Source organism: Ictalurus punctatus, chromosome 27 (genome assembly GCF_001660625.3).
Source record: "Ictalurus punctatus breed USDA103 chromosome 27, Coco_2.0, whole genome shotgun sequence".
NCBI classification, from domain to species: Eukaryota; Metazoa; Chordata; class Actinopteri; order Siluriformes; family Ictaluridae; genus Ictalurus; species Ictalurus punctatus.
Window position 1 is genome coordinate 11749667 of NC_030442.2, and position 22834 is coordinate 11772500.

The window sequence follows — 22834 nt, forward strand, 5'->3', positions numbered from 1 at the left end:
AAAACAAGAGCGATTAGCCAGTACAGATATGTGAACCATCACGGGGGTGTAGACCACCGAGAGCTCGCACTCCACATGCCTGAAACTCTTTCCTCATGCACATTTCTCACTGGCAGTGTTGAGTCATAGCAAATCTATTACTTCACTTAAATATATTTTCCTTACCAAGGTGGAAATTAATTAGAAACGATCCACATAGATGTATAGCGTGCTCCGTGTGAAATATTTTACACTTTTAAATTGTTTTACTTTTTAAAACAGCTTCTATTGAGTTGTGTTCATTTATTTGTTTCCTGTTTTAGCTTTGTGTGTCTGTTCTGATGCGTATCTACCCTTATACCATGGTCTGTCTGAATACTCGATTCTGATTGGCTGGAAGGTCCCACTCAAACCGTATAATGCACAGGTAGTTCCAGTCAGTTTAATCACTGTTCTAAATTAATGCACTGCCTATAAACAAGTGTAACCATGGCAACATACATTTACAGTCGCATACGGTATTTAAACTCTCGGTTACATTGGTAGTAGAGATGCGGCACAGACGCAGGCAATTCACACACGCACAATATCGCGCGCTCTCTCTCTCTCTCTCGCTCTAATAACTCTTTATTATTAATTCATTCAAATAAATGTAATCTTACTGCAGTACTTTATCTCTGATTTTATCACAGACAGAAGTCTAGATCTAATGACCTGTATATAAAATAACTAATGAAAACGAACCGTTATTTTCTTCCTTTCAGTCATATTTTTGAAAAGATCACTGACCGCTTTAACTTGTCAATGCTGGCAAGTGACCATGGTATAAGCGGGATAATCCACGGCTAGGTGTGCGTTAAACGATTTTAACACACGACGTGGACTGAAAGAACCATCTGAAGTGAGGTATCCCTTACATGTATTCGTTTATACATTTTTATTCTTTTATTATTTATAGCCTTGCTCCTGTCACGGATATAGCACTTGACGCTGACATAGCGTTAAAAAATTAAACACCTGATCTGACTATACCGAGGTGGAAGATGGAAGCATCCTATTTTTTTTTGTTTTTTCTTTTTTTTTTTCTTTCTTTTAAAAAAAAAATCTAATAGCTTTTAGAGAGAAATGCTACATAATTTATTTAATTTTTTTTAGATTCTACATATTTTTAAACGGACAGATGAACATAGAAGATAAAACAATTTCTTTGGCATCAGGATCTAGACACTGGTCTGCTGAACGTTACATAAACAGTTTGAATTGAACAGTAAATTAATTTTTTTAAAGGCAGAAAGTTGACTAAGCTATCAGCCGATATTTCTGCTGATGATGATGGGTAGCTTTGCCACCTCCCAGCTCCGGGGTCCCGGGTTCGTTCCATCAGCTCGTGTTACTGTTTGCGTGGAGTCCCCTGTCCTCCCGGTGTCCGTGTGGGTTTGCTCTGGGTTCTTTTTCAGTTTGCTCCAACCTCCCAGCAGGCCTCACGCCCAGTGTTCCCCGGATAGGCTAAAGATCCACCACAACACAGATTAAAACAGGTACTGAAAGTGCGTGAGCGAGTAATGACGGCCTAAATTACCCATAAAAATAGAATATTAATTAAGTTGAACATTTTCCAGGAAGACGCTGGTCACCTGTTCACAGGTCCTACGCTTTTATTCTATATGGTTCTTGTCTGCGTCTTGATTGGTTAGTGGTGCTCAGAAAAAATAAATATTAGCCCAGCGCGTCAACTAATGTATCCATCAAACCACTAAAAAGCTCAAAACAATGTTATAACAAGAATAAAACAAGGCTTTGGTGTGTACAGGTGGCTGTATGTTTGCACTTACAGTTACGACTCACCTTTTGAGTCAGTGCTCCCATTTACCGCAGGCCACAGGTAGGCGTACAGTGTGGCTCATGAACTCTGGTTCTTTTGTCATTCTCATTGTCTTTGTCTCCTGATAAATAAATAAAACCCAGCTGTGGGTAGGAATAGGTCATCGGAAAGTAAACAAGTCTCAGCTGAAAGTAGACATGATAGAATGCTGAGGTTCTACTGGTAGACAGTGTTTTCATGGTTTCCTTCTTCTTACTGAAAAGTGCGTATTGTTTGATAGTGTGAGCTTATTAGGTTTGGCTTGTATGGATGGAGCCCATGGTGAATAGGACAAAATATCTTTTGAGTTGTCTACGTATGTATGTGTTTACATTCGCTGCTGAAGCTCTTGTCACAATCCAGAATGCGTCAGCACGAGTGTTCGGATTAGTGTTGTCAGGATAACAAAAGCTTGACCTGCGATCCAGATCATGTTGCTTGATCATTTTGATGCATCGATTCACTTTAATCTGTTGTAGGTTTTGTAAACATTTATTCGTTCATATGTCTTCTGTAAGTGCTCGATCCTGGTCCCGGACCCTGAGCGTGAGGCGGGGAACACGCCAGGATAGGACACCGGTCCATTCACCTCCGCTCCGTGTTCGCACACTCCTTCAGACCCAGGGACAGTTCTGAGTGTCCAGTTCTCCTACTGGCATGTTTTTGGCAGGTGGGAGGAAACCAGAGAACCCAGAGGAAACCTCACAGGAGAACATGCAGAGCTCATGTGTAATGTCTACTCATGTAGAACTCTGTGTAAATTAGCACTAATTAACACTACAGCTAGTTTTTGCTCTAGGGCGTGTACCACTAAATATTACTGAGTTACATTATACACCATGGTTACAAACAATTCTTTGTTCCACCAAGGATATAGGAGTCGTTTATTGTGTAGAACAACTTCTTGATAAAGTGCTTTAGGTTTTTATTTTATGCGTTTTACATGACCGGCTGCATTCCCTGTATGCAACAGCGTGTACAGTGACGAATAATAGTAGTATCGTACCATTTGTAATAGGCTCTTTGATACCACTCACGCACGTCTGTGATACCTAGAGGTGTGAAATTCAGTGTTTCGGATGTGGCACACTCTTTGGGTTTTGCTGAGCCGCGTCTCTTACCGCGTATTTATAAGCTGGAAAGGTAAATATTCATAAGGCGGGGGCGAGTTAATATATCCTTATTGGTGGGTTTTTATTTTCAGCTCCACTAGAAGCCCGCTGCTGTAGTAATCAGGAAATGACTAATCACCACCTTTTTCATTTCTGTGGTCTGCGTTTCCAGGTAGACGTAATTTCCTGCATGGCTCTGAACACAATGATTGGCTCCTGCCTTTCTAGATCTGCCTGCTTCTAACTGCATCCTGATTGGACAGCTTCTGTGCAGCGAGCTTATCAGAGCCATGACTTAGACATACTGCACTTTCAGAGATGGAGAAAAAGAAAATGTGTCAGCGCCTCCTGGACTACCTGGTGGTAGTTGGAGCCAGGTAAGTGCGTGTGCATATATGTGTGTGTGTGTGTGTGTGTGTGTGTGTGCACGCATGTTCCTTGCTCTGTTTTGCTAGGTGCGATGGTGAGTGGTAGCTGCTGTGTGAAGACTGGGTGTGTGTGTGTGTGTGTGTTATATGTTCTTTGTTTTGTTCTGCTAGGTGCGATGGTGAGTGGTAGCTGCTGTGTGAAGACTGGGTGTGTGTGTGTGTGTGTGTGTGTGTGTGTGTGTGTGTGTGTGTGTGTGTGTGTTATATGTTCTTTGTTTTGTTCTGCTAGGTGCGATGGTGAGTGGTAGCTGCTGTGTGAAGACTGGGTGTGTGTGTGTGTGTGTGTGTGTGTGTGTGTGTGTTATATGTTCTTTGTTTTGTTCTGCTAGGTGTGATGGTGAGTGGTATCTGCTGTGTGCGTGTGTATGTGTGTTATATGGTCCTTGCTCTGTTTTGCTAGGTGCAATGGTGAGTGGCAGCTGCTGTGTGTGTGTGTGTGTGTGTGTGTGTGTAGACTGGGCGTGGTGTTAGTCAGTAAGCGTGCATCAGTGGGAGTTTATGTAAAATGTTTGCCTGAGGTGTGTATGGCAGGTTGACATGTTCAGTACTTTAAATAAAAGGGGCCCTCTGCTGCTTGGAATTCTTACAGTTGATCTGTTTGTATTCTGTTTAGTAAACTATGTTCTGCATATTTTGCATAAATGGGCTGGGCAAGTGCACTGGGCTAAACAGTGACGGACATGTAGAGAAATTTATTCATGCAGCTGTTGCTTGGATCATGATGAAAAGCGAGGCTATGTCGCAGTAAGACTAGATTCTGGTCACTTTGATTAAAACTTTGATTTTCATCAGTCAGTCCCTAATGACAGTTTAAATATAACCCAAATCTAAGATGAATGTCCCGTCAAGAAACTAGCCCTTAGGGTTTTAATAAAGCTTACTCATTGCAGTGCTGTATAACTAGTGTGTCTGTCACTCCTTCTCTTTCTCTATCCCCACCTCCAGGCAGCCCAGTAGCGAGAGTGTGGCCCAGACGCCCCAGCTGCTGAGGCGTTACCCACTAGAGGACCACCCTGACTTCCCTCTGCCCCCAGATGTGGTGTTTTTCTGCCAACCAGAAGGCTGCTTGAGTATGCGACAGCGCCGTGTCAGCCTGCGCGACGACTCATCCTTCGTCTTCGCGCTCACCGATAAGGACTCTGGCATCACGCGCTATGGCATCTGCCTCAACTTTTACCGCTCCTTCCAGCGAGGCCACCATCGCTCACGTTCAGAATGCAAAGGTCATTCTTTCAATATATAGGATTTGTCTTGTGTTGGGTTGTTGTCGCTGCATACAGTGCTTGTCTCCAGTGCGCCACACACACAGCAGTCATCTACAACACTCCTAATACACACCAGTTGTCTTCACGTACAGCTGTCGTCGCCTAATAGTACTCGTCCCGTTACCAGACAAAGCTTAGTATTATGTGCATTAACGTGTTTAATGTCCTTTTTGGACTGATTTGAATACAGACCCTTGAGACATTTTAGTCCTCATCGGTTTTCTCTTTGTACAGACAAGCCTCCACAGACAGACCCTGCAGTCGAGGCCACTGAGATATGCGACCCTTCCACATTGTCTCTCTCGGGTGACCACGCAGCGCCCGTGGCAGGAGACAGGGTGCCAGAGACGAGCACCGGAAGGTCACCGCGTCCCAAACGCAGCGCCAAGGCATCAGCACGGAATCGCAACAGCATGCTGACGTCCCTGTGCATCCTGAGCCACTACCCGTTTATCTCCACCTTCAGGGAGTGTCTGTACATCCTCAAACGCATGGTGGACTGCTGCAGCCACAGACTCAGCCAGAGAACTGCCAAGGGTAACCAGCGGTGAGGACACACACACACTTCATCATACATCCATACATCAGTATTCTGGCTGGGTTTTTTTTTTAAACTGAACAGAATTTTTTTTTGATCGAAAGCGATCGAATCGAATGGTTTTAGACACCTCAGTAGGTGCCGTGCTGATTGCAGTATATCTGACCACATTGTGGTTTCTGTTTTATCGGCACGTTCAGGTCTCGTATGATATGACTATAACGGCGGCAGCATCGTTTTTAATTACTCGTACTCGTTAACGTTAATAACGGTCGGCTGTTACTGTTCGGCTTCAGAGAGCGAAGACAGCTTGTAATTTTCCTGATGGATATCCAACCAGACAGTTTCCTGATTCTGAATCCACTGTTATGAGCTTTGGATATCTATTATGATAGCATTCTTTTTTTCTTTCTTTTTTTTTTTTAAAAAAAACTTAGTGCTGCAAATAAGAAGGCATTTAATAATTTGCCATGTGCAGGCGTTATAGAGAATTGTAACTGGAGAGGTAAGTTAGAGGTAACGGTTTGTTATAAAGGAAGCGGGTGCACTATAAGAGAATTTACTGACGTCCTTCATGGTGTAAAGTGTGACGAAGTGAATCTTGCGAACGATAGAGTGCGAGAGGGAGATAGTCCGAGAGTGTTTCCGAGTGAGAGGGTGAGATTGAGGGGGAGAGAGCGATGATGATGATGATGATGATGATGATGGTCATGATGATAATTATCTTGTTCTCTCCATAGGAAGATTATATAAGTTGTTTGTGTGACAATGGGCTTATGTTGCAATGACAGGCTGTGGTGATTGCTCACTCCTCAAGTGTCTATCATTAAACAATCTTCACGAATGCTTTAGCAGTCTCATTCAGATCAATAAGCATTGTGAGTGACTGCTCCACCCACTACCCCCCCCCCCCCCCTTTCCATTCTCTCTGCGGAGCCTTTTTTTCTGTCGTAACCTAGCAACCGCCTACGTGACAAGTTGCAGTTGCGGGTTCAGCCCTCGATTTTGTTCATCCTGCCAAACTCCCTAGATTTCCTCTCGGAGCGCGTGGAATAAATCCGAGCAGAAAACTAGTCTTTGAAACGGAGGGCTATGAGCACAAATTACTGTGTAAATGATCAGCGGTGCTCAGGGCAATCGTGTGACCTCACCCCTGTTTGCTAACAGCTCGATTTCAAAACGGCACTTTGCAGCAGCACAGTGTTTTTTTGTGTTTTATATAAAACATCGATTTCAATGTAAGAAATCACGACAATTTAAGGATGTTGCCAGCGAAATGGGCAGCACACATGATCAGAAGGTGAATATTTTATGAAGTGTAAGATCACTCAGGACTCACTTAACGCCCAGATCACTGCAAAAGAGCTAAGATCGTTATCTGTATCTGCTGGACTTGAAAAAAAACCAACGTTATCGGGCGACTGCTATAAGCCACTAATAATTTTACCCCTTATTCAATCAGCTGGCTAGGGGGGAGGGAATATTTGTTTTTAATTAGTAGAGCATGACAGTGTTACGTTCTCTGTGCTATCTACATTCGGGTATTCTTGTCAGGTAAGCTCAGCTGTGGGGGGGTGGGTTAGTGGGGGGTGGGGGGGAGGAATCATTGGAGTTAATTTTGTATCTCAGGCAAGCACAATTTATGTTCACGACTCGTTTTGCATGCGTCGCTGAAAACGAGAGGTTATATTTTCTTGTTCTGCCGGTGCAGCACGTTTGTGGGAGTTTAGTAGTATGCAGATTGCGTAACGACCACCTCCAAAGGGCAATTCTGACTCAGGCACTCTCTCCGTCTCAGCGCAGCATCATCCTGGCAAAGGAAGTGCGATTTTGTTCCAGCACTGGTGTTTCAGTGGGCACGCATCCGAACACGTTACACAAGCACGTGGGTTGTCTCACCGTGTCCTTGAAATCAAAACTACAACTTTTTTAGTTTTAGGCTTTCTTTACAAAAACATAGTTCTTTTAGTTATAATCACTAGCCTAATATCAGTCAGTGGTTTGGGGTTGATGCGCTGCTGCGATTTGGTTTTAGTATTATCAAGGCCAGAGCAGAGCCGTAAAAGTCTCGAATCAGAATCGGAACACGTGTTGAATGCAGCATACAGAGCAAGAGCGTTCAGGCCACAGCGTCACTCTACACTATTTTAATAACAACGGTTGCTGCTTGCTTTTCAAATAGCAGTGGAACAACACTAGAAATGTATCTGGAGATACAGAGAGAACTGGATTGAGAAAGGTGGAGATGCTGGAGACAACAAGATAGGTTGTATGAACCGGAGATACCGGGGAAACCAAGACCAAGTGCCTGCCAGAGAGAGATAGTAAGAGCTGTCGGGTGTATAGAGAAATAAACGAGAAACGTGCTTATGTAATATCGAGGCAGCTGAAGCAGACTTTTTAACAGATTGAGGTTGCTGACTCTCTTCGGGGACCGGCTGCAGGAGGTGGGAGGCTTTCACACAGAGAAAATTACGGCCTTCTCGCTGTCCTGTCATAAACGACAAACTCCCCCTTTCTCTACCCTGACTACAGCCCACTCACACACACGCGCACACACACACACACACACACACACACACACACACACACACACACACACACACACAAGCTCTGATTTGTCTCAAGGAAAAGGGACTTGCAATGCCGAGCATAAAGCAGTGTTCATTTTGTTGATTCTAATGACAAAATGTTCATCATGAGAAGTGCTATAGTGTGTGTGTGTGTGTGTGTGTGTGTGTGTGTGTGTGTGTGTGTGTGTGTGACCTCATTCTAAACCGCTATAGTCCATGAACGTATATAGTAACTAAACGGCGAGAAGTGGTGTAAATGTTTGTGGGATTTTTTTCAGCTGAGATATTATGACGTTCCCATTGTATAGAGCTTCAATAAACGTCACGAATCGTGCTCAGTGTTTTACTTTCAGTGCTTTAAACTGATTGGTGGCCTAATCCTCACTCTTAGCTGCCAGATGCCACTGGGTTTTGTGTTCTTTCTGATTTCCAGCTACTTCAATGGATTACTAAAATGGCATAGCGGACCTTGTGATCATACTCAAATGCCACATTTTGGGACAGTCGTGTTGTTTAGAACAGTAAACCTGACTAGCCGTACGTGGCCCATGTCAAGCAGAGCGATAGAAGGAGGAAGAATGAAGGATGATTTGAGGATGGGTAAAGTAGTCTAGAGGATGCCAGGTTGTCACAATTCATTGTGACTAACGATCCTATTCTTAGACCTGCTTACTGCAGTGTCATCACCTTCCCAGGATCTTGGGAGTAAACACACTTGTGAATTGTGGGTAGAGTAGGCAGTGATGGGTGATGATGAAACAATGCCCCTGTCATCATAGCAGGTACACACAACCTAGCGCGTGCAGTGCTGGTGATTATGTGTGGATTATAATGATGTCCAGAATTGATCCAGATGAACAAGAATCATGTCTGAGGGACTCCACGATGAAGCGCCATTTTGTTTGATATGTAACAGATGTAATGATTGTACAGTGACTTTGGATTTTTAATTCTGCATGTCATTTTACTGACAGTAATACTCATCCTCAAGATATTTACGCATGTACGTGTGTTTATCCTCCAGGGACACCATGTGGCGCATGTTGGCCGGCGCTCTTTCCGTCGAGGAGAAGGAAAAAGGTACTCAGCTACTCCATGACCTGAGGGAAATTGAATCGTGGGTGTACAGGCTGCTGCACTCGCCGGTGCCTGTAGCAGGCGTGCGACGTGTCGACGTGGAAGTGCTGCCTCCAGATTTGCAGCCGGCGCTTACTTTCGCTGTACCCGACTCGTCTCGTTTCTGTCTCGTGGACTTCCCACTGCATCTGCCCTTGGAGCTGCTGGGGGTGGACGCTTGCCTGCAGGTGCTCAGCTGCATCCTGCTTGAACACAAGGTATGAAGTTGCCCACAAGCTATTCTCTAGCTTCGTAGCCGTGTTCTCAGGGTCTTTTCAAACTCAGAAACTGTGTTTCTGTTCAGTTTTTCCTGTCAACAGCAAAAGGTTCTTAAGAAGACTGGGTTATTGTGACCTTTTATATGTTACCTTTTTAATTTGGGTCACCTTTTTGTTTCAGGGTACATAGCACGTGGATTTCATAAACGTGGAAATATAAAACTTTGGATTAAAAACAAAAATTTCAACTTCAAGTTATTAACCGTTCATTTGCATAACCGATACAGGTTGAGAAAATGAACAAATTCAAAAAAATAAAAATAAAAAAAAGATCTGAGTTTAAAGTGATGGAGCAACAAGATTATAGTTAATACAGTTTTATTTTGAAATTAAATCCAGGATTAACATGATGGTTTAAATGTAAGTCTGCTTGTTTTTAAACAAGGTTTAAAGTTTGGTGCAACAGAATTATTAGATAAACCTTGACTTAATCTAGATTTAAGCTTAATCCTTATTGGAGCAACCCACCCATAGACTCTAGTTTTACGGCTGTACGGACAGTTTGAGCTTTGGAAAGCTTCGGGTTTTAAAAAAATCTACGTAATCATGTTTAAAGAAATAAATAAATAAAATTGACTGGAAAAGCGAAACCGAATCAAATGTTTCTACATAAAAAGACTCGTGTATGACGTATGGAGCAGATTGCGTGCCAACGCAAAAGCAGTCACACCGATCAACTAACACATGAAAAACAACAGGCAAACGGCGTTGCTTTTTATTTGTGACGTGCAAATCAAACCATTCCACACTGAAAAGCAAAACCAGTGCATTTCTCTTACATTGCTTGAGCCCTTTTAATGAAAAACAATGAGTTTGGGATTTCTTTCTTAAGAGTACAACGCTGATCTTGTGTCAGATCTGAATATGATCCACCTTTTAAAAGCAATCCACACCCCATTTCACTCTGTGATTCATTTAAGATAGAAAAGCAAACCCATCGGTGAAAAAACCTGAAATACAATACCCAAATTGTATCACTTTTCATTAGTGACCTGCGGAAGACGAAAGCAAAACCTTTATCGCATTGCTTTTAAGTCACACGATCTGTTCAGTGAAGAGCAATCCTAAGGAATGGCTTTTTAGGAATTAAAAATGAATTCTCACTCTTATCCTCTCTGCTGTTTGTAGGTGGTACTTCAATCTCGGGATTACAACGCTCTCTCCATGAGTGTGATGGCTTTTGTGGCCATGATCTATCCCCTGGAGTACATGTTCCCGGTCATCCCTCTACTGCCCACCTGTATGGCTTCAGCCGAACAGGTATCCTACAGTACATGCAGTAAAAAAGTAATAAACCACCAGTACCTGACTTCACGTGTGTGTGTGTGTGTGTGAGAAACAGCAGCTAGTCTCCATCTCTGCATTTTATATCATCTCTTTCTCTCCCTGTCTCTTCTGCTTTCCAGCTCCTGCTAGCACCGACTCCATACATCATCGGCGTGCCGGCCAGCTTCTTCCTGTATAAATCCGACTTTAAGATGCCTGATGATGTTTGGCTGGTGGATCTCGACTGCAGCAAGGTCAGTAATCTGTATCTCATAAGTGAGTCAGTCAGTCTGACGGCGTGGTAAACAAAAAAAACCTACTTATCCATCTGCTGTTTTAATTACATATTACCAGCGTATGTTATTTGTTCACAGGTAATTGTGCCCAAGAATGCAGAAATACTCCCGCCTTTGCCTGAACCAGAAGCGACAGAGCTGAAGAAACACCTGAAGCAGGTAAAATGAGCACAATAAGCTATTTGCTTTCCACCGATTAGATTGATATAATGTGTTTAAGCATACGTTTCTTATGATTTATAACTGATGCTTAATATTTTTTCACTTTTTTTTTTTGTTGTTGTTGTTTTTTTGCAGTTACACTTTCTGTTTTAATTAGGGCGCTTTCACACCTATTTTATTTAGTGCTGACCAGTTATTTCTAGAGCACGTGGATAAAAACACACGTTTATTTTGTTTGATGTAACTTGAATCCATTTTGAATAATCATTGCCGTGAACAGTAGAAATGGGTCTAAACTAGCTCTATATGTCCATGTTTCAAAAAGTCCAAAATTGCTATTAACGCTAAGCTATGGGTAATAATGGTACCCTTTCGATGACTACAGCATTCTTTTCTTTAATAATAAACGCACTTACTTGACCTGCAGATGTAAAAGGACGACGTAAAATCCCACCCCACCACGTTTCTGACCAATCAATAAACACCCACAAATAATTGTGCTCTAAGTCATTGCAGTGTGAAGTAAACTGAGCCGCATACAGGTACAGTGTCACTGAAAACCAACTCTAATACAGACTTAAGCAAACAAACTAGGTGTGAAAACAGCCTTAGAGTCTGTTCCATATCGTAATGTGCAACTTATGTTACCTGTTTTGTTGTAATGTGGTATAATAAATGCATTTTTTCCCCCCCTTTCCTCTTTTTTTGTTCTAGCTTTTGGAGGTAATACGACTTCTGGGGCCAGATGTGCTAAAGTTTAAGTGTTGTAAAGTAACTAACTGCAACCTTAAAGTAAAACGCTTAACCTGAATTAGATCACAATCCAGAACTGAGGTCTGATTCAGAACCGAGCTGCCCCAAATATATTATCAAAAGTATTCTGGAAATACTCCAAACTGATTATGATCACATTAATACTTTTTTACTATTGAATGATTCCCACAATCGTCATAACCAAGGAATGACCTAATTCACATGTTCTCATCCTGCAGATCCTAACCCAAAATGCTTATATACACATATCGATATCAGTGATGAATCATAAATCATGATTCTGCAGTCACCGATGCAATCTGAATCAGACCCAATACAGAGTTAAAACTCCCAGATCATCACTTTGATATTCCCCATTTTGCTAAATGTGTGTGTTCATCCTTGTGAACAGCTTTGAGAAGTGTGTCTTTTTGTTGTTGTTTTTTTTTTAAAAAAAAAGGTAGTTTGTTTTTCTTGTCACACTCGGGCAATAGACACTTAGTACAAGTTTAATTTTGATGCAAAAAAATGCTATGATGCAATTAAGAAAATAAATAGATTGCACTCTTAGAGTAATAATTACATTTCTATATATTTGCTGTATTTTTTTCCCTACCAACACCGATTCTTCTGCTTTCTCTTCATCTCTACCCATTCATCAGTTTAGACCTGTAGCAGAGTTATCACTTTGATAACTGGATGGTCTTTTGTTATTAATTGGCTATCCTGTCTGTCTGTATGTGATGCAAAGCTTCTGTGTTCTCTCATACAGTGTTAACGTCCTTGTGTGTTACCTTTCTTTTTCCTTTTTTGTTTTTATTATTCTACTCTTGTATAAAAAGTGCGTTTTGTATACCCTTTTTTTTTCCTCGTCTCTTGTTGTTTCACAGTCTGTCTCTATTTAGACCTGATCACCCACTGTCTCTGTTCTCATGCTTTTAGTCTCTTAAGACTGTCACATGGCCTACCGATCCGTACCAGCACTCGGCTGGGGTCGGTAATCATGTGACGCATCCTCTGTTTGGTCTTGTGTTCCAGTGTCTGGTTAGGTTGACTGTGATCACCCAAAAGCAGATCTTCGCCTCCGACACAAAGGTTCCTAAATCTCTGCTTCTGGAACGTGCCATGCTTCCTATCTGCACGGAATCTTTGTTGTTGTTTTTTTTCCCTCTGCATACATACACTGCCCACATATTGCACACTTTAGCACAGATGCGCACAGCTGTCTGCATTCTGTTTTTGTCCGTCTTACTTGTGCACAATCATACACAGCACATCAAATTAATGTGATCATCTGCTATTCACAGAGTTTGGCTTGAGCATGCCTGGATCCCCCAGCACTCATGTTTCATTGCGTTAGCCAGCGGTTGTCACCCTAAACGAGCAGATTGAAAATCAAATGGATTCTGTGTTTGACTTGGCGCTGCGGCCAGCCTGATTGTCAATAGTGCGTAAAGGTGCTGGAATGCCAGCTGTTTCGGTGGGATGTTGGGCGTGCAATAGCAGTATTCCCAGAGTGCTTTATAAATAGCTCGGTGTGATGAACCCACCCTTTTCTAACATTTTTTTAACCCTTTAACCCACTAAAAATCTGCAGCTCATTTCAGGCAATTAGACTCAAGGTTAAGATAATAACCTTGATGATTTATATGACCTTTTGATCCAGTGAACTAAAACAAATTCCTTTCAAACCATGGCCAGTACTTTTGGGGTCACAGCCTTGATATTGTAAGCATCCCTGCATTATATGTGGCTTAGTGTGTATGAAACATTGCCTGAAGTGAGAATGCTTGCCCTTTTGCCCTTATAGCTTTGAGCTCAGACGTTATCAGCTGTGTGTGTGTGTGTGTGTGTGTGTGTGTGTGTGTGTGTGTGTGTGTGTGTATTGTTATATATTTTTTAATATATATTCATTCTCTCCTCTTTCACCCTCAACCTCTCTCCACCCTTCTCTCTCTCCTTCAATTCATTTCTCCACAGGCTTTGGCCAGTATGAGTCTGAACACTCAGCCTATTCTAAACCTGGAGAAGTTCCAGGAGGGTCAAGATCTGCCTCTTCTGCCCCCAGGCCGTGATAAGTCCTCCCCCTCCTCCACCGAGTTTAACCCTCTTATTTATGGAAATGATGTCGACTCTGTGGACGTGGCCACAAGGTCAGTTTTGTCAGAATTTGATCCCAGGCTCAAAAACGGTTCGGTTCAAGAAATGTGAAGGCTGTGTGCAAAGTTTTGCGTACCCTTAGGAATAAATGAAGATGACATGGTCATTTATTTTATACCAAAAGGCATTTCACAAATCTTCTGTAATTACTACAAGCAAGAAAAATGTGTGTGCGTGTTTTTAAAATATCTTGAACCAAACAGTTTTTGAGCTCATTTTAAAACAAAGTTTTGGCCTGGGATCTCTTTGTGAATATGATATAAACATTCTCTAATAATTTCTCCCAACATGGGCTTGGCAAAATGTTGCCTTTTTTTCCCTGTAGGATTTTCAGACTGTTTTCAGTTCATTTTTATAGAATTCTGTTGATCAATTGTAAAGCATAGTGTTAATTCTCCTTATTTTCATTGCTTCAGGGTGGCAATGGTGAGATTCTTCAACTCTCCAAACGTACTGCAGGGCTTTCAGATGCACACACGTACACTGCGACTCTTCCCACGACCCGTGGTAGCCTTTCAAGCCATGTCTTTCCTGGCATCACGTCCACGGCGCACCAGCTTTGCCGAGAAGCTCTCGCACACACAGGCTGTGGAATATTATGGGGAGTGGGCCCTAAACCCTACGAACCTGGCCTTCCAAAGGATTCATAATAGTAAGAGGACACACAGTACCAGTGGAAACAAACTTTAAGAAATTTTGGCTGCATGTTTTAGACTTAACATGCGTGTCTGTGTTTGTGTGTTTCAGATGTGTATGACCCCTCCTTGATAGGTGATAAGGCTAAGTGGTATGCTCATCAGTTGCAGCCTGTGTTTTATCGCGTGTACGATGGAAACTCGCAGCTTGCAGAGGCTATAAGTGGACCACTAGAGGATGACTGTAATGATTCGGACCCTACAGATGACAGGTAGGAAAAGCATATGGTTCAGAGTTTCCATTAGTCGCTAAATACCCGTTTTTGAACGTTAAAATTTCAAAATGTCCAATAAAATCAAAAACCGACGGACGCAATGTCCAGTAAAAATATGAAGACGATGCAGACATACGTTAGACAAAGTACGTTCGCAGTTGCACCTAAATATAAGCTCTCTGGGTCTGCGCAAATATTTATTTTCACATGCTTCTCCTGTAACTCTGATTCGCTCGCATTATTCAAGTCATTCAACCACACACACACGCACATGTCTTTGTGCTGGTCGTCTCTCTCTGTCTCTCTCTGTCTCTCTCTGTGTGTGTCTCTCTCTCTCTCTCTCTCTCTCTCTCTCTCTGTCTCTCTCTCTCTCTCTCTCACTTGCTTGTTACAGGAGGCACTGAAAGTAAAGACAGACACACACAAGTAGCTCAGGTTTATCCAACACAGATCAGAATCACGTGTTACCTGCCGATTCAACCCGCCTCCTCTCCACCCACAGCTGACTCTCGACCACGCCCCCCACCGCCACAATCACATATACTACGCATAGTCCAAAATGTTACAGTTCAAGATAAACGCTGAAATGAGACGACTGATTTTTTTTTTTTTTGTCCAGTAAACGTTATCCTTCCCGGACACGTTGGCCGGCACCAACATTTCTTTAAAAAAAAATTCATATAAATGCTAATCATATTCAGTTTGGGGGGTTAGACTTGTGCGTGACTCATCCAAGGGGCTGCTTTAGAGGATTGATGAACTGATGAGGCACCTCAGAAAAGTCTTCCAGTCACCCAGAGTTAAACTGCAGTCACGGTTGAAATATGCACGACTCCGAAAGCTTGGCAGCAAAGCAAGCACATTCTCTGTTTTACTGCAGTTAGCAATTTAACCATGACTGATTGATTTGCATTTTTTCCACATTAATATAAGGGTATTAAATCAAGTTCTACATATACACAACGTTTTGTACGTTGGAAATTTGTTGCCAACTTATGTTAATTAACCTTTCTCATTTGGCTCTTGGTAAACTTTCCATCCATAAACAAAATCACAAAAGATAGTTGTACCGTCTAATTCAGCCTGTCGACTGGCAGTGTACCATCCTGCCTCTTTTTATGGAATATTTTATAGTCGTTTTGATGCATTAAATAAAACCTCATGCCTGCACAATGCTACAATGGCTTCGTTAATTTAGAATTTCCTGTTCTGCAGCTGTAGCAGATGTTCACCAGAGTTAAACCTGATGAAGTCTTGTTTTTTCCTCCAGAATAATTTCCCATTCTATTAGCTGAATGTTTACTAATGAACATGCTGTGTTTTTGTTACAGTGGAAGTGACAGCGAGGCATACGACGATTCCAGCTCTTCTTACTCGTCACTGGGAGATTTTGTGAATGAAATGATCAAAGGGGATATCCAGGGCGACACACCAAGTTAGTTATGCTTCCTCCTCGCTGACTTTTTTTTTTTCGTTCTTGCCTTTTATCTTTTTTGTTTGTTTGGTTTCCTCCTAATTAGAACGCTCTGCATTTTTCCGGGTCTCTCACAGATGTCGATCCCTTGACACACGCAGCACTGGAGGATGCCAGTGAAGTAGAAATCCATGAATTCCAGGAGTATAAGGGCGAGGAGAGCGAGGAGCGCGGGTCTGAGGTCGAGGGACCTGCTGAAGCCACAGATGGCCAGCCGCACCGCTCCAGTTCCAGCACCACAGCCAGCTCCAGCCCCAGCACCATCATCCAGGGCGTGAATCATGTCAGTACTCTTATCTGTTATTAAGTCAGAATGCTGTTATCGTATTGTCACAGCAACACTAAAAAAGGCATTTAAAGAAAAGGCATAGTTGTGAAAAAGCCTACATGGTTAGCTTGAGCTCATGCCAGTCTTTGTGCATGTGCACTTGGCAGGCAGTATTACACTTGCACAAGTGATGGCACCCCTAACATTTAATACAATTCATTTATCTAGTCTGCTTTATGTGCCAGTCCTATTTTAGTGCTCAAGCACGCAACGTTCGAGAAAAGGCTATCTGTTTCATCAGTATGACCTCATTATGATTCTTTAAGTTAACGACAGTTCCTTGTGCTAAAAGAAACACGCATATATTCCCGTTAGTAGCATTTTCAACGTAAATTCGTATGCGAAAGACTTTGGAAATAGTTTACGGTGATTTATTCAATTACTCAAAAGCAGTCGTTTCTATTTGAATAATGTGCAGTTTGTTGTTGGCTGGAATCGTTCGGAAGTTTCAGTAGACTCCACGTGTCCTCGATCTCCTGTGAGCTGTCGAATCAAATTGGAACTGTTTGTTGAACCGAATCAGATTGAGACTGTAAGAGAACCATTTAAATGGCAATTTCAGTTCACTAAGGCTTGAAAGGATTGCTGTTTATCCATTTTGTAATCGAATAAGTGGGGGTGGAGTTTAAGAAATGAGAATTTAGAGGCCGGATGTGTGTGATTACGCATCGTTGTTGTAGGCTATTCAGTAATTGTCGTCATCCAAGTGCATTGAAGGATAATCCATAACCAAGAAATATGTGGAAGACTTCTATAAGACTTGGAATTGAACATACAAATGCATTACTGGTCAAAAGTTTAGGCACTCATTTTTTATTTTTTTGCTTTTTTCCCCACATTTTAGAATAATCATAAAGTCATCAAAAGTAACACAAGTGGAACTATGGGAATTATGTTGTGATAAAAAAAAAATCTAAAATAAATCAAAATAATTTAATATTTTAGCATCTTCAAAGTAAACACGATTTTTGCCTAGAATTTCCAGAAATGTATTCTCGACATTTTCTCAACCGATTTCTTGAGGAATTTCCCTGAGATCCTTTTTAAACAGTATTAAAGGAGTTCACACCTACGCTGGACACTTACTGGCTGCTTTTCGGAATATTTCCCTCCAAGTCATCCGTTTAAAGAAATATATTTTTTTTGTAAGTAAAGTTTTCTAATGAAAGAAATGAATATGTTGGCATGATTTATATTTTTGTCTATAACACCGATTTCAAACATTTAATCTCACACCTTCAGATCAAAAGGTTTTTAACATCATGAGAAACATCAGTCGAGTGTCCCCAAACTTTTGACCGGTAGGGTATATAACCAGACATTGAGAAAGACGAGGGGCGATTCCGTTTAAATACACAAAGCAGCAAGGGGAAACGATGTCCAGGTAAACGCAATTAAAAATAATTAAATACATTTTCGTTTCCGGTAATGAAAAAAAAAATCTGAAGCAAAAACAACAAACCGGTTGAGCCGAGACACGAAGCAGGAAGGACGAGATGACAGCATGACGGCGATATTTTTCACATTAGTATATATTTTAGTGTGTAGATGTCTTTTTTTGGAATCATTATAAGCATTAGTTAATTACAATTTAAGGAACCAATTAAATGTGTTTTTGTTTTTTTTTTGTTTGTTTGTTTTTGTTTTCTTCTGAAAAGGAGCCGTTAGAGCCTGTTGAGATTGAGGCGTCAGCTAGTGCGGCTCTACAGAACTCTGTCCCTGGATTATGTCTCCCGCCGTTCACTCGATCCAGCCCAGAGCCCCCGCCTACGGACTCGACGAGTAAGAAGCGAGAGTACGATAACCCGTATTTTGAGCCGCAGTACGGCTTCCCTGCAGAAGAAGAGGCCGACAGTGAAGAGCAAGAGGAGAGCTACACACCACGCTTCCACCAAAATATCAACGGAAACAAGTATGTTTGTCTCTCAGGCTCTGACTCAGAGTTTATGGCTAAAAAAATGTTAAGGCACTGCTTTTCACAGTGTGGAAATCAATGACTCGTGGAGCTGTTAGATTTTTAACCTTGCAAAGCTTTAAAACATCGACGCAGTACGTTTGTACACCATACATACTCAGTCTGGTGTGTGTGTGTGTGTGTGTGTGTGTGTGTGTGTGTGTAGGCCATCTCGCCCGTTGAGACCCAGCAGCCTGAAACTTCCAGGCGAGTGTGATGGAGAAGGAGACTCTAAGAACAGTTCTCCCAACTCCACCATCTCCAACAACAGCGGTGATGGCTTCGGAGGACTCATGTCTTTTGCAAGCGAGTGGCCTTCTCTTATTACACTCTTTAGGAGCTCGAAACTGACCATATTCAATGAGAAAATCCATCCTGAACAACTTTCATATTAATCTTTATAAATCAGATGCGATTTTCAGTGGTGTCCAAATCCATTTCTTTTTGTAACGACATTCTGAGTGGAACGCATCAATAAATCTTTGCCTTAAGAATATATATTCTGCGTTCTGTGTTTTGTAGGTAATTTGTATAAGAACCACGGCACCAGCTTTAGTCTGTCCAGCCTGGCTCTTTCTAACAAAGCGGCCCGAGAGAAGAATACTCCTTTCCCAAGTCTTAAAGGTATAGTAGAGCTTCCTCTACCTCCTCACTGTTCTTGATCTCTCCTTCCTTTATCCTCTCCCTCATCCAACCATTTTTCTTGTCTCCACCTCAGCCTGTCTTTTTTTACACGTCTCCTCTGCCTTTCCCTCAGCTTAAAGTCTGCCTGTCTATCTCTCTGTCTGGATCTGTCCATCTGTCTAGCTCTTTTTTTTATTATTATGATGCTTCAATTCTCTTTGCTTGTTTACACCCTGTAGAGTTGGACTTCTCTGTGATTTTAACGATAATAAATAAAAGTAGTCAAAGACACAAAATGGTCGTCAGTATCCAAGTTAAAAAAAAAAAAAAAAAAAAGATATGCTTCACTGGACACAGATCTGGAGTCCAGATTACCAGAACTTAATTTTTTTTTTCTCTTTCTTTCTTTTGTTTTCTTTCTTGTTTTTATTGTATTATCTTAAATGATTTCGGTTTTGGTTTTTTGTTTGTTTGTGTTTTTTTTCCAAAAAAGAATATTTAAATTTTGATTTAAAAGAAGAAGCAGATCAAGGTTGGTAAGAATGTTGCTTGATTTCTTGCTTGATTTCCTGCTCGATCCTCCTCCTACTCTCTCAATCAGTACGTTCACATGGACAACAATAATCCAATATTAAACCGATTAAGACGATACTCTGATTAAGAAACTAGCATGTAAACAGCAATTTTTTATTACCTTAATCCGATTAAAGTCATACTCGAAGTAAACACAAATGGAATTAAGACGAGTGGAGTATTCCTATTTTAGTCGCATTATGGAAGTGCATTACAGTCATGTACACACCTTAATCACACTATTGACATCGTGTGGGAGTTCTCGCCCTATTTTGTGACAGGACACGTACACACGCCAGTGCTCAACCGTTTAACGGCAAACGAGAGCACGGCTGCGTCCCAAACCGCGTACTTTCCTACTATATAGTAGGCAAAATACACGTATATAGTAGGAGAAATATGTGTATCTCAGCTACTATATAGTTGGTAAGTACGTGGTTTGGTCACAGCCCACGGCTTCAGGCAGTCGTCTATTTATTACAAATAATTAACTGCACTTGAAGCGTTCGTAAAAAATTTAAATAAAAACACCCTAAACTGTATACGGTACCATAACGAAGACGAACTGTACGTCGATACGTGAAATCCTGGAGGGACGTCGGACAGCGTGGCACGGTGACGTAATGACGTGTGCCGTTAATCTAATTATGTTCTATATCACGTAAAACAGGAACGTGAAAGGAGTATTCTAAAAGTGACTCGTGTAAACACCTTAATCACATTATTGTCTTACTCAGAATAAGGTCAGTAATTAGATTACTGCTGTCCATGTAAACGTAGTCGATGTTTATTGGACTGTGAGGTACTACCGTGGAAGTGATCCATGAGCTAAATGCACTCCTTTTTTTTCTCAATCTATTAGAAAGTTGTCTTTCCTAGAAAAATGGGGGCATTTATTCACGCATTTATAAAAATGCGTGTTTGTCACTTTCCTGCCTAGCACCATATATCATATGTATGTTTGTTTTTTTTGCTTTTTGTCGTTTTATGATTTTGGATGACTTGTTTTTATCGTTCAGATGGTGGTGATGAGAGTCCTGACAGTCCTGGTATGTTTTTATAGCTGTAGCCTCCCCTGAACTAGTGCTGGTTTGCTGTGTTTTTCATAACCATAGCCCCTTTATCGCTGACAGAATGAGAATCCTTCCTTCCTTTTTACTCCAAACTATTGGATTATTGATTAGTCCAAGGATTTACCTTTTTATGTGTGGTCAAGCGTATTTCCATAGTGCTGATCTCTTTTTTTTTTTTTTTTTTTTTTTTTTTTTTTTTTTTTTTTCCTTCTTTTTTCTTTGTTTCTTCCATAAACTCTGTGTGTAATATTGACACACACTGTGAAAGATCATTTTCGAATTTCACGTTTTCAGACTTCCTGTGACTCTCCTTGTGGTGTGTCCCATGTATGTGTTTTCTACAGAGATGTGGCGGTTTCATCACAGTTCTACTTTTATTCATTTCCATTCAATTTTAGTTGTGTAGCGCTTTTAACACTAGAAATTGTCAGAAAGTACTCCAGACATCGATCCAGATCCTAATAAGCAAAGCCAGATGCGACAGTGACGAGGAAATACTCCGTGAGAAGACATGATGAAGAAAACCCGAGGGCAACCAGACTCAAAAAGGAACCCATCCTCTTTTGGGTGACGTTGGATTCTAAATTATTACAGCAGGCAGGTTACGGAAGGGAAGGGAATCTGTACTAAATGTATTAAACGCGTATGTAATGTTTTTCGGAAGTGCAAGCCTGTACTCTATCTCGGTGAGATTATCTACAGCAGCAAGAAGCAGGAACTGCCGGAAAATTCATTAGGTTGTAAGAGCCAGCATTACAGTAACCAGAATCATTCGGTATGCACAGCAGAAAGAGAGAATAGGTTGTTGGGTATGATACTATCCGTGAAAAAGGATGAGTTTATTGTTTAATTTGCTCTATATTGTAGTGGAATATGAGCAACTGTAAGCTCTGGGCTTGGAACATTAAGTTCAGCAAGAATTAGGTTTGACCTTCGCTGCACTGCTGTTACGGCACAGAGGAGAAGACCGAGCATTGTAGCTCAGCAGAGCCAGATGATGAACAAGCCCTCTAAGTTTCAGAGCTTAGCTAATTTAAGAGTTATTCTCATGCCATTCGAGAAGAAAGCGAGGGAAAAGTACATTTTTGCTGTTAGGCTTCACCTTGTATTTTTCAGTAGAAAGACCGTAAAACTGTGTCCAGTGGATTAGACCTTATCTGTACAGCTCTACAATGTAACTTCTCTTGTACCTGTTATAAGTCTCCTTAGATGCACATTAAGGTTAAAAAGAAAAAGGCTCTCTGTCACTTTATAGCATCTGCAATCTTCTGTCTCTTCTCTTTCATCTGTCCTTCTCTTACACACACACACACGCGCGCACACACACACACACACACAGACACCTTTTCTTTCTCACTCTCTAGCTTGTTTTCTCTGCTGGTTGTCCGCTCTGCTCTGTCCATATGTCTGGTGTTTGTGCTTGTGGGTTGATGTTTGGACTGGTTCTGTCTGGGCCGGTGTTGCTCTCTGTCCCTCTTTAACCCCCCTTTTTGCACTAATTCTGGCTTCTGTGTCCAGTATTTGGGCTAAATTCTCTAATGGAGATTATAACAGAGGTCGGCCCGGGGAGCGGAGAAGGTGGGTTCCGCCCTTTGCTGCGTGAGCTGCATGCTTCTCCAAAGCCAGTCAACTACATCTCCCAGCATCCTCTTCTTCCACCATTGCTTTTTGTCATGCCGCTGAGAGTCACCTGGTCTTTTGTCAGTGTGGTTTATACCATCTTTGGCTCCACTTTCTATTAAGTATTAAAATACTCTGTCCTTAATTAATTGGCAAAGTATGTAAGTACTGTGGAATTCTTACGCATGTACAAATTGTGTACTTACCTTTATGTAGTTACGAGGAAATAATGAGTTTCTGATTACATATAATAATCGTAACGGCAACAAAGTACATGGTCAGCTTTTGATGTAGTTCAATGGTGTTTTACATATTCTCTACATCGCTGTACTAATGTACTTATCGTTTACGTCCTCTTGGTCTTTGTCCTCTTGGCACATCATCATACCTCTTAAATTAGACACGAATTTTGCAGTTACTACTAAAGTGTCCTTACACATACACATCTTCCTACATAAGTGATTTACACTTTTGCACATATGAATGACACT

General features: G+C 41.5%; 1 protein-coding gene across 42 annotated transcripts in view; it reads left to right on the plus strand.

Moving 5' to 3' along the window:
• The window catches only part of madd (MAP-kinase activating death domain), a 62060-nt gene that overhangs the window by 17481 nt on the left and 21745 nt on the right, over positions 1 to 22834 (plus strand). For 18 of the 42 annotated variants that reach the window (XM_053676717.1, XM_053676716.1, XM_053676719.1 and 15 more), the window contains 17 exons: positions 3125 to 3329; positions 4326 to 4603; positions 4880 to 5192; positions 8781 to 9090; positions 10279 to 10410; positions 10557 to 10670; positions 10791 to 10871; positions 12666 to 12722; positions 13608 to 13780; positions 14204 to 14439; positions 14535 to 14694; positions 16029 to 16132; positions 16249 to 16454; positions 18158 to 18411; positions 18620 to 18759; positions 18976 to 19077; positions 20670 to 20699. In XM_053676717.1, coding sequence (XP_053532692.1) covers positions 3271 to 3329; positions 4326 to 4603; positions 4880 to 5192; positions 8781 to 9090; positions 10279 to 10410; positions 10557 to 10670; positions 10791 to 10871; positions 12666 to 12722; positions 13608 to 13780; positions 14204 to 14439; positions 14535 to 14694; positions 16029 to 16132; positions 16249 to 16454; positions 18158 to 18411; positions 18620 to 18759; positions 18976 to 19077; positions 20670 to 20699 — 2749 coding nt within the window. In that variant the 5' untranslated portion in view covers positions 3125 to 3270. The remainder of the gene's footprint in view (positions 1 to 3124; positions 3330 to 4325; positions 4604 to 4879; positions 5193 to 8780; positions 9091 to 10278; positions 10411 to 10556; positions 10671 to 10790; positions 10872 to 12665; positions 12723 to 13607; positions 13781 to 14203; positions 14440 to 14534; positions 14695 to 16028; positions 16133 to 16248; positions 16455 to 18157; positions 18412 to 18619; positions 18760 to 18975; positions 19078 to 20669; positions 20700 to 22834) is intronic. The other 24 variants (XM_053676721.1, XM_053676722.1, XM_053676702.1 and 21 more) reach the window with 3 other exon arrangements.